General features: G+C 38.3%; 1 protein-coding gene across 4 annotated transcripts in view; it reads left to right on the forward strand.

The window, feature by feature from the left end:
• Window positions 1-13,050, forward strand: part of LOC136857668 (zinc finger CCCH domain-containing protein 13) — a 214,556-nt gene that overhangs the window by 107,555 nt on the left and 93,951 nt on the right. For all 4 annotated transcript variants that reach the window (XM_067136501.2, XM_067136503.2, XM_067136504.2 and 1 more), the window contains exon 11: window positions 8,258-8,396. In XM_067136501.2, the coding sequence (XP_066992602.2) occupies window positions 8,258-8,396 (139 nt within the window). The remainder of the gene's footprint in view (window positions 1-8,257; window positions 8,397-13,050) is intronic.

The raw sequence follows: 13,050 nt of genomic DNA on the forward strand, positions 1-13,050 counted from the left end.
TAGTCTCTTCCTCTATCTCGACATTATCCTTGTAACCAACAATCTTTACATACTGCTGACTGAATACTTCTGCCTTTTGAAGATCCTCACATACACACTCCCCTTGTTCATTAATTATTCCTGGAATGTCCTTCTTGGAACCTGTTTCTGCCTTAAAATACCTATACATACCCTTCCATTTTTCACTAAAATTTGTATGACTGCCAATTATGCTTGCCATCATGTTATCCTTAGCTGCCTTCTTTGCTAGATTCAATTTTCTAGTAAGTTCCTTCAATTTCTCCTTACTTCCACAGCCATTTCTAACTATTTCTTTCCAGTCTGCACCTCCTTCTTAGTCTCTTTATTTCTCTATTATAATAAGGTGGGTCTTTACCATTCCTTACCACCCTTAAAGGTACAAACCTGTTTTCGCATTCCTCAACAATTCCTTTAAACCCATCCCAGAGTCTGTTTACATTTTTATTTACCGTTTTCCACCGATCATAGTTACTTTTTAGAAACTGCCTCATACCTGCTTTATCAGCCATATGGTACTGCCTAACAGTCCTACTTTTAAGACCTTCCTTTCTATCACATTTATTTTTAACTACCACAAAAACAGCTTCATGATCACTAATACCATCTATTACTTCAGTTTCCCTATAGAGCTCATCTGGTTTTATCAGCACCACATCCAAAATATTTTTCCCTCTGGTTGGTTCCATCACTTTCTGAATCAGCTGTCCTTCCCATATTAACTTATTTGCCATTTGTTGGTCATGCTTCCTGTCGTTCGCATTTCCTTCCCAATTTACATCTGGCAAATTCAGATCTCCCGCTACAATCACATTTCTTTCCATGTCGTTTCCCACATAGCTGACTATCCTATCAAATAATTCCGAATCCGCATCAGTGCTACCCTTTCCCGATCTGTACACTCCAAATATATCAAGTTGCCTATTATCTTTAGAAATGAGCCTTACACCTAGAATTTCATGTGTCTCATCTTTAACTTTTTCGTGGCTTACAAATTCTTCTTTCACCAGAATGAAAACTCCCCCTCCCACCTTTCCTATCCTATCTCTACGATACACACTCCAGTGCCGTGAGAAAATTTCTGCATCCATTATATCATTTCTCAGCCATGATTCAACTTCTATTACAATATCTGGTAAATATATATCTATTAAATTACTTAATTCTATTCCTTTCTTTACAATACTTCTACAGTTCAACACTAACAATTTTATGTCATCCCTACTTGATTTCCAGTTCCCTGTTCCCTTATCACCGCTCCCTAGGCCATCCCGTTTCCCTGAATGTACCTCCCTATTACCCTTCCAAATAAATTTCCTAACTTATACGTACCACTGCGGTTTAAATGAAGGCCATCCGAGCGCAGATCCCTTTCTCCTACCCATCCATTAGGATCTAGAAATTTCACTCCCAGTTTCCCACATACCCACTCCATAGTCTCATTTAAATCCCCAATCACCCTCCAGTCAGTATCCCTCCTACACAGTATTCCACTAATAACAATCTTTTGAAGTCGGACCATTCATCTTCCATATTTCCTACTTCAGTAACTGGAATTTGTTTTTTCAGTCTCTCCAGAAATTCTTCCTATACTTTCTTATCTTTTAATTTCCACATTTTTATTTTATTATCCCTTCATTTTCCCATTTTCCCCACTTTCATGTGTGTTATCACTAGGGCCAGGATTTTAAGGTTTTAACCTATTTTTTTTCCTCGCTATTTAATTCACAAATTTCAATATATTCATTTGTTTCACACTTCCTTGAGCAGAATATGTGAATGTTATTGCACCTAAAAACACCTAAATGAGGGGTTGACACCTAAATTAACCTAAATAGCTGTTTTACCTCCTTCAAATAAAGAACGTTATTTCCCCATTGAAATGCATTGTAAAATTATTTCCACCGTGATTACAAGCAGTAGGACGGAGATAGTTAAATACAGCACGCCCCATGCTTCCCACTACACATGTGACATTTGGTGGCTCCTTGATGCACCTGATAGGTCAAGAGGAATGTAAACAGTTTCGCCTCCAGTCGTCCACAGAGAGTACAGCTGGCAGAGTGTGTGGTGAATGGTTCCTGCAGTATTTTCTAACTGTAATTGTTGTACAGCGGAAATAATGCCTGCATTGCAATACCCTAGCTCGCTTACTGAAGAGTACTTAGGATTTGGATTCTTCATTTAAGATTAAATGTAAGCAGAAATCCCATCTTGAGCAGCATAAATCTGCAGCTGCTCACATGGCTAGCGTAGCGAGGAGAAATAAGTCCAGCAGCAACAATAAGCAACGTTCATTTCTTACACAGTTGGCAGACCTGAAGATAACTTTAACTTTCGCCTACATCAGGCGTTGGTGTCTGCAAACGTCCCATGGAATGTGCTAAGTAACCTGACCATGAAAACATTCTTGGGAGATCGTCAGCGGCCGCAGTATACCTAATGAATCCACTTTAAGGAAGAATTATTTGCATCCTGTTTACCAGAAGACATTAGATTAAATAAGAGAAGATATAGGCGATCACTATATTTGGTGTTCTGTCGATGAAACATCGGACAGTTGCAGTCGCTTCATTGTGAATGTGGTAGTAGGTAAGCTGGATCAAAATGAACCAGGTAACTCTCATCTAATTCTTTGTAAAGAAATAGAACAAACTAACAGCACAATAAGCCTGCGCAGTGAGGGATGCTTTACGCATATTGTGGCCAGCAGAGAATCAATATAGTAAGTTCCTTTCGTTATTGGCAGACATTGCTGCCTACATGTTAAAGGCAGGGTGGGTTCTACAGACCTTCTACCCGAGCATGCTGCACATTACGTGCTTGGCCCATGGCCTGCACCGCCTTGTGGAGGAGATTAGAAGCAACTTCAGTGATGTGAACAGCATGGTTTCTTCAGTCGAGAAAGTTTTTTTTCTTAAAAGACCCAACACGTATACAGTTGTTCAAAGAGAAACTACCGGCAACACCTCTTCCACCTGAGCTGATACTTACCCGCTGGGGAACTTGGCTGTCTGCTGCTATTTACTATGCTGAGCACGTAGAAAGAATTTAAAATGTCGTCAATGACTTGGATGAAACAGAAGCTTCCTGCATCGCCAAGGCCAAGAAATCACTTGAGTGCCTGACCCTCGTCGCTTCCCTAGCATATATTAAGACACATATTTGTTTTATAACAGAAGTTATTCTCCAGTTGAAAAGTGCAACCTTGCCACTCAAAGATTCCCTGGATATCATTGGCAATGTTTCCAGAAGAGAAATACCAGGGCCATTGGGAGTGGAGTGTTCTTCGAAGCTGCAGAAGATTCTTCAACACAATCCTGGTTTTGAAGATACGAAAGTCATCAATTCAGTATTACAGGGAGAAAAGTACTCAGGAAAATTACCCCTACAATCTGCTACATTAGCATCTATGTACTACGCTCCAATGACGTCATGTTTCGTTGAAAGAACTTTTTCGTCATATAAGAATGTATTACGTGACAACAGGAAATCATTTACGCGAGACAAATGGGGTATGTGCGTTGTTATTTACTGCAATGCCAAAAAATAACTTGCAAAGGAAAGAGTAAATTGTATTCTCTGTGTGTTTTTATGAATATGTCAATGTAAACTTTTGTGAAATAAGTACATAAATAACTTTTACAGAACTACGAAAACAGTTAGTTATTTCTGCCTGTGTTGATCCTGGAGGCAAAACCTAAAATAACCTATTTTAAGAATACAGGAAACCTAAAGTAAAGGTTCATGCCACCTAAAAATCTGGGCCCTAGTTATCACACCTGTATGATCTCCATCAAATGCTTCTATTGGTAAAGCTATTGCGTCCATCAACTGTCTGCGATTTGTACTTTCCACCAGAAATTAATCAATTACTGATTTTATTCTTTTGTTACCCCAGACGTATCCTGTGATTTTCCTACTATTTTTCCTCCAAAATCATACGTTGCTATGTGTGTGTTATTGCTTCCCTTAGTTACTTAGATAATTTTTTCATGAAAATAATCAATGTAAATAATAAAACAAATGTTTCACAATTTAACACTTTTTCCTTTGAAAATTCAAGTGATCCATTAATTTTGCCAGTCAGTGTATTTTCTCTCTTTCTTCATTCCTTTTCCCATATTCATACGGTCCGATTACTTCTTCCTTTCCCTGACTTTCATTTCCCACCTGTGCATTTAAGTCTCCCATTATAATCTCTTCCACATCAGTTGTCTTCTTTTCTGGTTCCTCCAGGAGTTCCTCTTTGTTCCTTGTCTGTGGTGCTTACACTTTATGAAGTCCTTCACTTCGTTCCTCATTGTCAGTGTAATTTTCATTACCCTGTCGCTGATGTACTCAACCGTATTCACGTACTCCTCCAGTCATTTTTAAATTATCAGGCCGACTCCATTTTTTACCTCTCTGCCACCACTCTAGTATAGTGTATATCCTTTCCTCATTCTTATCTTTCCTCTCCCATTCCATTTAACTTTGCTCAGTCCCATCATTTTTATACCATCTTTCTCCATAAAATCCACCACTTCTTCTGCCTTTCCTGTGAGAGTCATAAGGTTGAGTATGCCCACCTTCATGAAGTTGGCTACTGGTCGCCCCTTTTTCACATTTCTCCTAGTACCCAAGGAATTGCGCGTCACCTGCAGGGTACGCCTTTCTGAGAAATGTTTAGAACTATCATATCATATATAGGCTATTATTACTGTGGGGTTGCCACTCCCAGAGGCATTTTATACCTATTGCAGGTGTAACTTTAGGCTGCTCCTCAGGAGTACAGACACTTTTTGCAACTGCTTCACTGAAGTACAAATGTTGCTGACAGGAGAAAGTTTTTTGGTTTTATCTGCCATTGGATCTGGGGTCCTCTTCTGCCATTGACCATGTTCTCCTTTCTGGTGATTTTATGTGGCATTTCCTACACAAAGGCTTCACTTGACCTCCAAAGGGAGGACACTTCCACTCTTAGCTGTTGGTCCTCCTGTTGGATGTTGAGTTCAGACCCTACAATCACACAGGTTATCAGACTTCACATACAGTAAGTATATAAGGTTCTTGACTGCACCAAGGCACTTCAGATATGCAAGCAAATATGCTCATATAAACCCCAAAATACACTCTTAAATAAACACTAAAACCTGAAACTTCCAGTTTTGAAACTGTAATGGTTTATAGAAACATTTACAAAGATGATTTTAGACATTTTTCATTTCTCTTACAGGATGTTATTTCCTTGTGTTGCACTGCTTCGAAGTTTTCCTCAGTTTTCACCCGAGGAAAGAAAACAAATTAGGCCACAGGTTTGAGATTAAACCTACCTACCTACCTACCTACCTTCCTTTTTCTTACGTACTTGCCAAACAAACAAACATTCCATCATTTTTAAGGCAGGTGTATCCTGACATCTACTGTGATCTGAACAAATTTTTTTAGCATTTTTATCTTTTGGTATCTTCACTTGTTAACTGGTATAGCGAGTTTGCAGGTGGTAGCCTGAACAACAGTGGTTGATACATAACTGAGCTTTTCCCCTTGTTCGTTCGGTAATTGAAAGAGGAGGAGGAACTCCACAGATATGTCTGGCCTTCCCTTCCTTCACAAATGTGTAAGAGTTGACCAAAATTGGCTTGCTTTGTGTGTGTCAGGAGAAAAAAAAAAAAAAAAAGGAATGCAAATAAGATAGAGAATGCCTTTAAGGGCCGGTTCTACCACCTACTGGTAAAGTAGCGTGTAATTTGCCCTCCGTGTAAAAGGATGTTTCCGTTCGACCACCCCCAGGTAGCGCTATCGGCAGCATAAATTGTAGTTACCCAGCGCGTAATTTATCGGCCACTTCGAGGGCCCAATAAGACTTTACCTGCCGAGCAAGTTTTGAGAGTTGAACATTATTAGCTGCATTTCTGGTGACATACAACTTAAATTAGCTTAGTATACTGAGAAAAGCATGATACTGTAACAGTGGCCGATATTGTATTGCAGAATCTTGAACATTAATGCTTCCCTTGTGTTGCAACGGTCACACCAGCCTCTCGCATCGGTAGCGTAGGGAACACATTTTATAAGTCAAGCTTTCGTAAAGAAACTTTAAATGGATATAAAACCAAAATCTATTTGGAAATCATTTCAAATGGGCTTTAACTTTCTACTTTTTCAGTTTTCAGACACGAGGTATAAGTTAATGTATGTATCCTAACTGTTCAAGTGTTCACAATTAAGTATTTATTTTCCACCTAGTCGATACAATGATTGCTTAAGGCAATTTTTAATGGTCAAAAGTGGTACATGTTTCGTATATTATCAACATCTTCAGCCACATAACACTGTTTAGATGAAAAATGTATAAAATTGACAAAGTAATGCTTTAGAGGAAGTGTCCTTAAAATTAACATAAGATTGACAAGATTAAAACAAACAAATAACTCAAGAGAAAATATATAAATTATTTCTACAATAGAAAGCAGTCGTCAAGGAAACACTTGTACAATATTCCATAGAGAAATTGTCCTAATAAATATTCTTTTCTTAATAATTCATGAAAAAAGATCAATTTATAAATTAAAAATTATACAATTTACAAGTAATTATCGAAATGAAGAAATCTTGATATCACAGTGCGGCTCTTATTATTAATGTAGATGAAGATATAACTAATTCCTAGTTGTCAAATCTTATTAAGCCTGCTTTCCTTTGGAACAGTAACTCCTGTCATTCTTTCACAGTTTTGCGCCGGGTGTAATATTGATGATGCGTTCTTCCTTGCTCTTGCACCTGAGGAGGTGGAGGAGCGGGGGATATAGGTGTGTCAAGAACTTCCTTGCTGTCACCTATAGCTTCAACTGAGGAGGAATAAGTTGTAGGGCTATCTGTAGGAGGAGAAATTCCAATTCTTTTTTCGTGATCCTTCTCAAGCATTTTCAAATATACTAGAATTTGATAATATAATGGATTCTTATATTCTACAGCCTCATTAAGGTTATCATTTTTCTTTACAAGTTGGTCTAGATGAATGTACAGGTCTTCATATGTGTTCATTAAGCTGCCCTTTTTTAACTTTTTTATGATGGTCAGGTCTTGTTCTATGTTGGTAAATTTATGACCTGTGGCAGTCATGTGTGATCCCATTGCTGAGAATCTTCTATGTTTTTCAGCATTCACATGTTCCAAATATCTAACTTTAAAATTGCGGCCAGATTGTCCTATGTATGTATTCTTACATTCAAAGCATGTGAGTTTATATATTCCGGAATCAAAAAATTTATCTTTTTCCGAGAGATTTATTGTATCATGGTTGAAAATACTATGTTTCATGTTGTTATTGGTGGAAAATGCAATTTTAAAATTTTTTCTCTTAAATAAATTTGTTATTACATGAATGTTTGGATTATTATATGTGAACTTGATATATTTTTCAGTTTTACTAGGTTCGACTGCTAATTTAGATTGTTGCTTCTCCGAAAATTTATTAATTATTTTATCAATCATGTTATTGTTGAAACCATTCAAGAGGGCTTGTTGTCGGATAAACAACAGTTCTTTATTGAATCTATTGAAGTGCGATACGGACCATGAAGCTGATTTTATGTAATTGACCAATCTACTACGAAAATACTTTTAAAAACGCTGCCTTATATGACAGGTTATAACGGGCGTAAGAAAATGTAATCTCGAGGATTTTAATCCCAGTTAGGTATTGATATTGAAGATCATAGATTAAAATCACGAAAGCTTGACATAAATCGTTGTCCATAACTCTTAAGACTCTCCTTATTAGACTTTTTGGTGATAATCAGCAAACGCAAGCACAGGAAAATAAGACAATCGAAATGAGTTTCATGCATCTGACGATAGATAGCACCACACTCGAAAGCGGGAAGTCACTGAAAATCAGTCTAGCCAACTTCGTATATCGGTGTCTAGCTCCGATTAGCTGCCTAGCGCTTGCGCGGAGGTGGTTGGACGCAAGCCAAAGTACCAGCCGATTTACACCTCCAGGTAGTTTACCTCCTGGGAAGCTGCCAGCCACTTTACCAGCAGATGGTAGAACTGCCCCTAAGTCGTAAATATCCAGTAATGTTCAGATATGATCAAAAATAGACTGTTAACTATTGCCCTATTCTTTCAATTTTGTGAGATTCGTCAAATCCCAACGTTTGGTTGAGGTATGTCAGTTCAGTAAAGACATGCATTTTCATACAATTCTCAGGTCTAGTCATCAAGTACTGATGTAATATCATCCTTTTAGGAAGAGATGATCGAGGGAGATATTCTGATCAAATGGATAGGGGCCGTTATGATGATGCAGCCCCACCTCGAGATGACCCACGTGCTATTGTAGATCGAAGAATGGACCCAAGGACATTCCCACCTGAAGACAGACGAGGGTAAGACACATCACATTGACAGTTCTGGATTTACATAATTGCTTACTTATATGTAGAGGTGTTTGGTGTTTTTTTACCCTAATTTATTGAAACAAAGTACAAAATGTCTTTTTTTGGTGTTTTTGTATTCTGAACGGTACATGTGGCCATGGTGATGCATGTTTTTGCTACTATACATGCATAATTCGAAAGAGATCATGAAAAGTGTTTCTGCATTCGTCTGTCGCATACCACTAAACTGTACTTTGAGAATGATTGTTCGGAGCCTACATTTGCACATGGAATCCACAAACCCTTCAAAGCAGCTTTAGCACCATTTTTATGCACTATTTTCTTTGCAGAGGTCACCTCCACCACATTCACTGATTTGCAGTCTTCTCGGCTACTGCAGTCTAGAAAGTAGTATTGCTCTCTAGGAAACACAGTAATTCCACCTTCTGAAATAAAGCAATCCCAGTTTGGCTGTTCTTTACTCTACTGCACTCCTGTTTTGCATTACATTGCAGGGATAAAAACAATGAGCCAAGAGCATGAACTACTTTCCTTGCTGGATCTTGCTCGTCAAATTATTTAGCTTCACCAATGCTGACTGGTCTGTGTATGAGAATTTATCCCTTTCTGCCACTTTCGTTGTTAATAGAAGCTTCTTGAGCTCATCTGCAGTAATATGATCTGATTAAAAATCCCATCATTGAAAAGTTGTAACTTCACTGCAAAGTCAACCATTTTTCCATCAAGCAAATTAATTGTTGGATAGTTGGATCCTTCCAAATAGTTAATAAGTTGCATAAGAGGAGGGACACTTACAGAAATGAACATTGCTTGTAGTTTCATCACTTGGATATCTTGTGGGGTGGCTCTCTGAAAACAGTTTACATTTCAGTAGAATTCCACAAGATCATTCATTTGCAAGGATAAGTAAATAATTGATTGAAACCTGTCATCATTTTGGCCTTCATACTTATCTAATATAAGGTATCTAATTTTTATTTTTCTTGTATTAAGAAAAGCATTTTTCTCTTTCACTTCAGCAGTGTTTATCTCTTCCATGTGCTTCACATAATGTGTTTTCAATGAAGTTAAATGAGCCCAACACTGAATATGGTTGAGTTCATCAGTAAGGTACTGTAATATCTGGATGCACTGTGTCGTATAGCATGCTGTATCTGTAATAACTGCAAGTACATTTTCTTTAACAATATTATACAAATTTACACGATGTGACAGTACAGATGGTGACGGAGCCTGCTCTGAGGGACTGAAGGACAGGGAATTCCTACAAACATAAGAACTACTAGTCAATCTGAACAGGTGATTTATCTGTACTGACATTTCAGCATGTAAGCTCTGTCCTACGAATATAAGGGTCCACCACAGTTAGAGGAATACCTGGAATCAACTTAACATATACAGTCCATTTTACGGATAGAGCACAACAAACAATTCCTTTTAACATGTTATGAAGAATTCCACAAGATGACTTCAACATAATAATTTTATATTAATGTTAGAACAAGAGGACTTCTAAGACAGTGATGCTATATTTTTAAAGAATTTTTAATTTCACATCACATCATCATCATTTTATGTATATATTCATAGTTTTCTGGCACATTTTCAAGTTTCTTACATATTATTACAAATGTTCTATGTCCTATGTGTTACACAACAAACATCTATGCGATAGTCAAGTTCAACCCATACACATTTGAGCATGCCACTTGTCATGCTGTAGGCCTGCACAGAGCTCAACACAACAGGGTGATTATAAATGATCCATTGGGTTTTGGATGAATATACAAAGGGCAGTAGGAAAGTTTTGCAATACGCAAAAACAGTTGGCTGGACACCCCTGTTATAGAGAGGGGTGAAAACCGGTCTAGAAGACAGCAAGGCGCGACTTTCACACCAGTTGTTACCAAGCAGTGTGATTGAAAGCAAGTTAAGTTGTCAGTGTGGTCTAAAGGTGAATATCACGCAATTATCCGCTACAATTTTGCTCGTGGATTAACTGTTGACCAGTGCCTGGAGGAAATGACTCCTTTGTTGGGGAAAGACTGTCCACATCGGACAACAATTTTCCGCTGGTACAAAGAGTTCCAGAGGGGAAATTTTGGGGTTGAAGACGATCCTCGTTCTGTGCGACTGTCTGAATCAGTGACTGAGGAAAACATTGAAGCTGTGAGGAAAATGTTGCTGCAAGAGAGGCAGTGGACATATTGGCAGGTAGAAGAAACCCTCCACATCCCTGCACCAGCTATTCATTCAATTCTACATGACCATCTCCATGTTAGAAAGTTTTGTTCCCTTTGGGTGCCCCATTCACTTTCAGAGGAACAAACGGCACATCGAGTGAAATGGTGCCGAGAAATGCTAAAACAGTTTGAAAATGGGACTTCATGTAACATCAATAGCATCGTTACAGGTGACGAAACTTGGCTTTATTATTACGATGTCCCAACAAAATCCCAGAACAAGGTGTGATTGTTTGAAGATAAGGGTACTTCTGTAACTGTGCGAAAGTCAAGGTCAGTGAAGAAAAGAATGATTGCAGTATTCTTCACTAAACGGGGCATCCTGACTCGGGTTGTGCTAGAAACATAAAGGACAGTTACTGCGAAGTAGTACAGTGAGACTTGTCTCCCTCAAGTCATCCAGGCTCTCAAGCAGCTCCATCCAAGGTCACGGCTCAACAGTTGGCTCTTGCATCATGACAATGCTCCAGCACATCGTGCTAATGTAACAATGGATTTTCTTGCCAGATCAGGGTTCATTGTGCTTGATCGCCCTCCATACAGTCCTGATCTTGCCTCATGTGACTTCACACTCTTCCCAGAAGTGAAGATGAAGCTGAAAAGGCGGCATTTTGCATCCGATGAGGAGCTTCTGGCAGCGTGGGATCAAGAGTGTGAAAATGTAACCGAAGAAATTGCAGAGTTGGTTCAGTGACTGGTTTTGACGTATGTAGAAGTGGAAATTATTTTGAAAAAATCTAAAGCGTTCACTTACATTGCATAGTGAAATAGCAAATAGTGAATGTATCATTGTATATTAAAAAAGCACATTTTTAAGTTTCTTACATATTATTAGAAATGTTCTATGTGTCCTCCTTGTGTTACACGACAAACATCTGTGCGATAGGCAAGTTCGACCCATACACATTTGAGCATGTCCTTGTCATTGTTCACCAGTGCAGCAGTGATACGATCCTGGAGTTCAGCCAGTGTTGTCGGCAAAGGTGGTACGTAAACAATGTCTTTCATGTATCCCCAAAGGTAAAAATTACAAATTATAAGGTCAAGATACCTTGGGGGCACCTGAAGATATTCAAACCATCCGGAGCATCTCGCCCAATCCACCGGTTTGGATGTTTCTCATTCATATGGCGACAGACATCTTATCAATACTAAATTTATTAATGTTTTTAAAACAGGACCGGTTTCGACTTTTCACAAGTCATCCTCAGCTGTCATATACATACACATTAGAATACATGTTTTAACAGTTGTATCTTACAAATAAATATGTTGTATTTGATAGACATTAGGTAGTATGTCTAGAAGTGAAATTCTGCTTCTTACGTGTTAAGTTTAGAGGATCAAGAATATATTAAAAATTATTTAATTTGTAACGCAAATATTATTTCACTGGTGGAAACTTGCTAAACCACTGAAAGGCATATGCCCGACACCTCAGTAAACAGGAACGACACCAAGAGAAATTAGTATATCGGGCTTAGCTTTATCCAATCGATAGAGGCAGCGGAAGCTTAGCGGGCTAACCGAGAGGGCTGTCCGTAGTAGGTACCGAGTTTAAAAAAAAAAAGAATAAGCAAGGAGTGAGAGGACAGAGGATACATACATCGAACCAAATACAAGAGTGAAGAATCAATTTAAAACAAGCTATATTTTAAGCATAAATGACTAGAACAGGTAATATATAAATCAGTTGAAGGATAGGAAATACAAACATATGATTAGGGCTCAGCCCACTTGACGACCAGAATACAATCGAGACAAATAATGATTAAGAATTCTTGGGGATACCAGTTATAATATTCAGCTAAAGCTGAAGACCTGCATTCAAAAGAGAAAACACAATTAGTACCTAATAGATTACACGACATCCAATAAAAAGGGGGGATTAGTACGCTTCACCATACCAATTAAAGGCTACTCTTACAATCTTTATTTGAAACCTCAAAGAGGGAAAGAGAGCTAAAACACATCGGGAGGAAAGAGAATTACATTACTCAATATCGGAATAAAGGAAAGAAAAGGGGGAGAGAGTGGATACGAAAGGAAAGAAAGGAGGGGGGGGGGGGGGGGGGAAATCCTTCCAGACTGCTTAAACACTACTACTTCGATGATGTAAGCAACCACTCGGACCTGTAGAAAATGTCCAAAAGGTGGCAGCACTTCTATCATTCGTCCAAGCACAATTAGTCTTTTAAAGTTATGAAATTGATTGAGATTTTCGGTCAGAAGGACTTTTTTACAATGGAGAGCGAGAAGCCACAAAATGATCAATCATTCAGAGTTCAGTTCTTGATTAAAAGAATGAAGGACCACAACAACTTATAAAATTTTGCTCACCCAGTCTGTTGAAGCACGATGCAGCTATTCACAAATTAAACGGAAATAAAACATCGCTA

The sequence above is a fragment of the Anabrus simplex genome, chromosome 1 (genome assembly GCF_040414725.1).
Source record: "Anabrus simplex isolate iqAnaSimp1 chromosome 1, ASM4041472v1, whole genome shotgun sequence".
NCBI classification, from domain to species: Eukaryota; Metazoa; Arthropoda; class Insecta; order Orthoptera; family Tettigoniidae; genus Anabrus; species Anabrus simplex.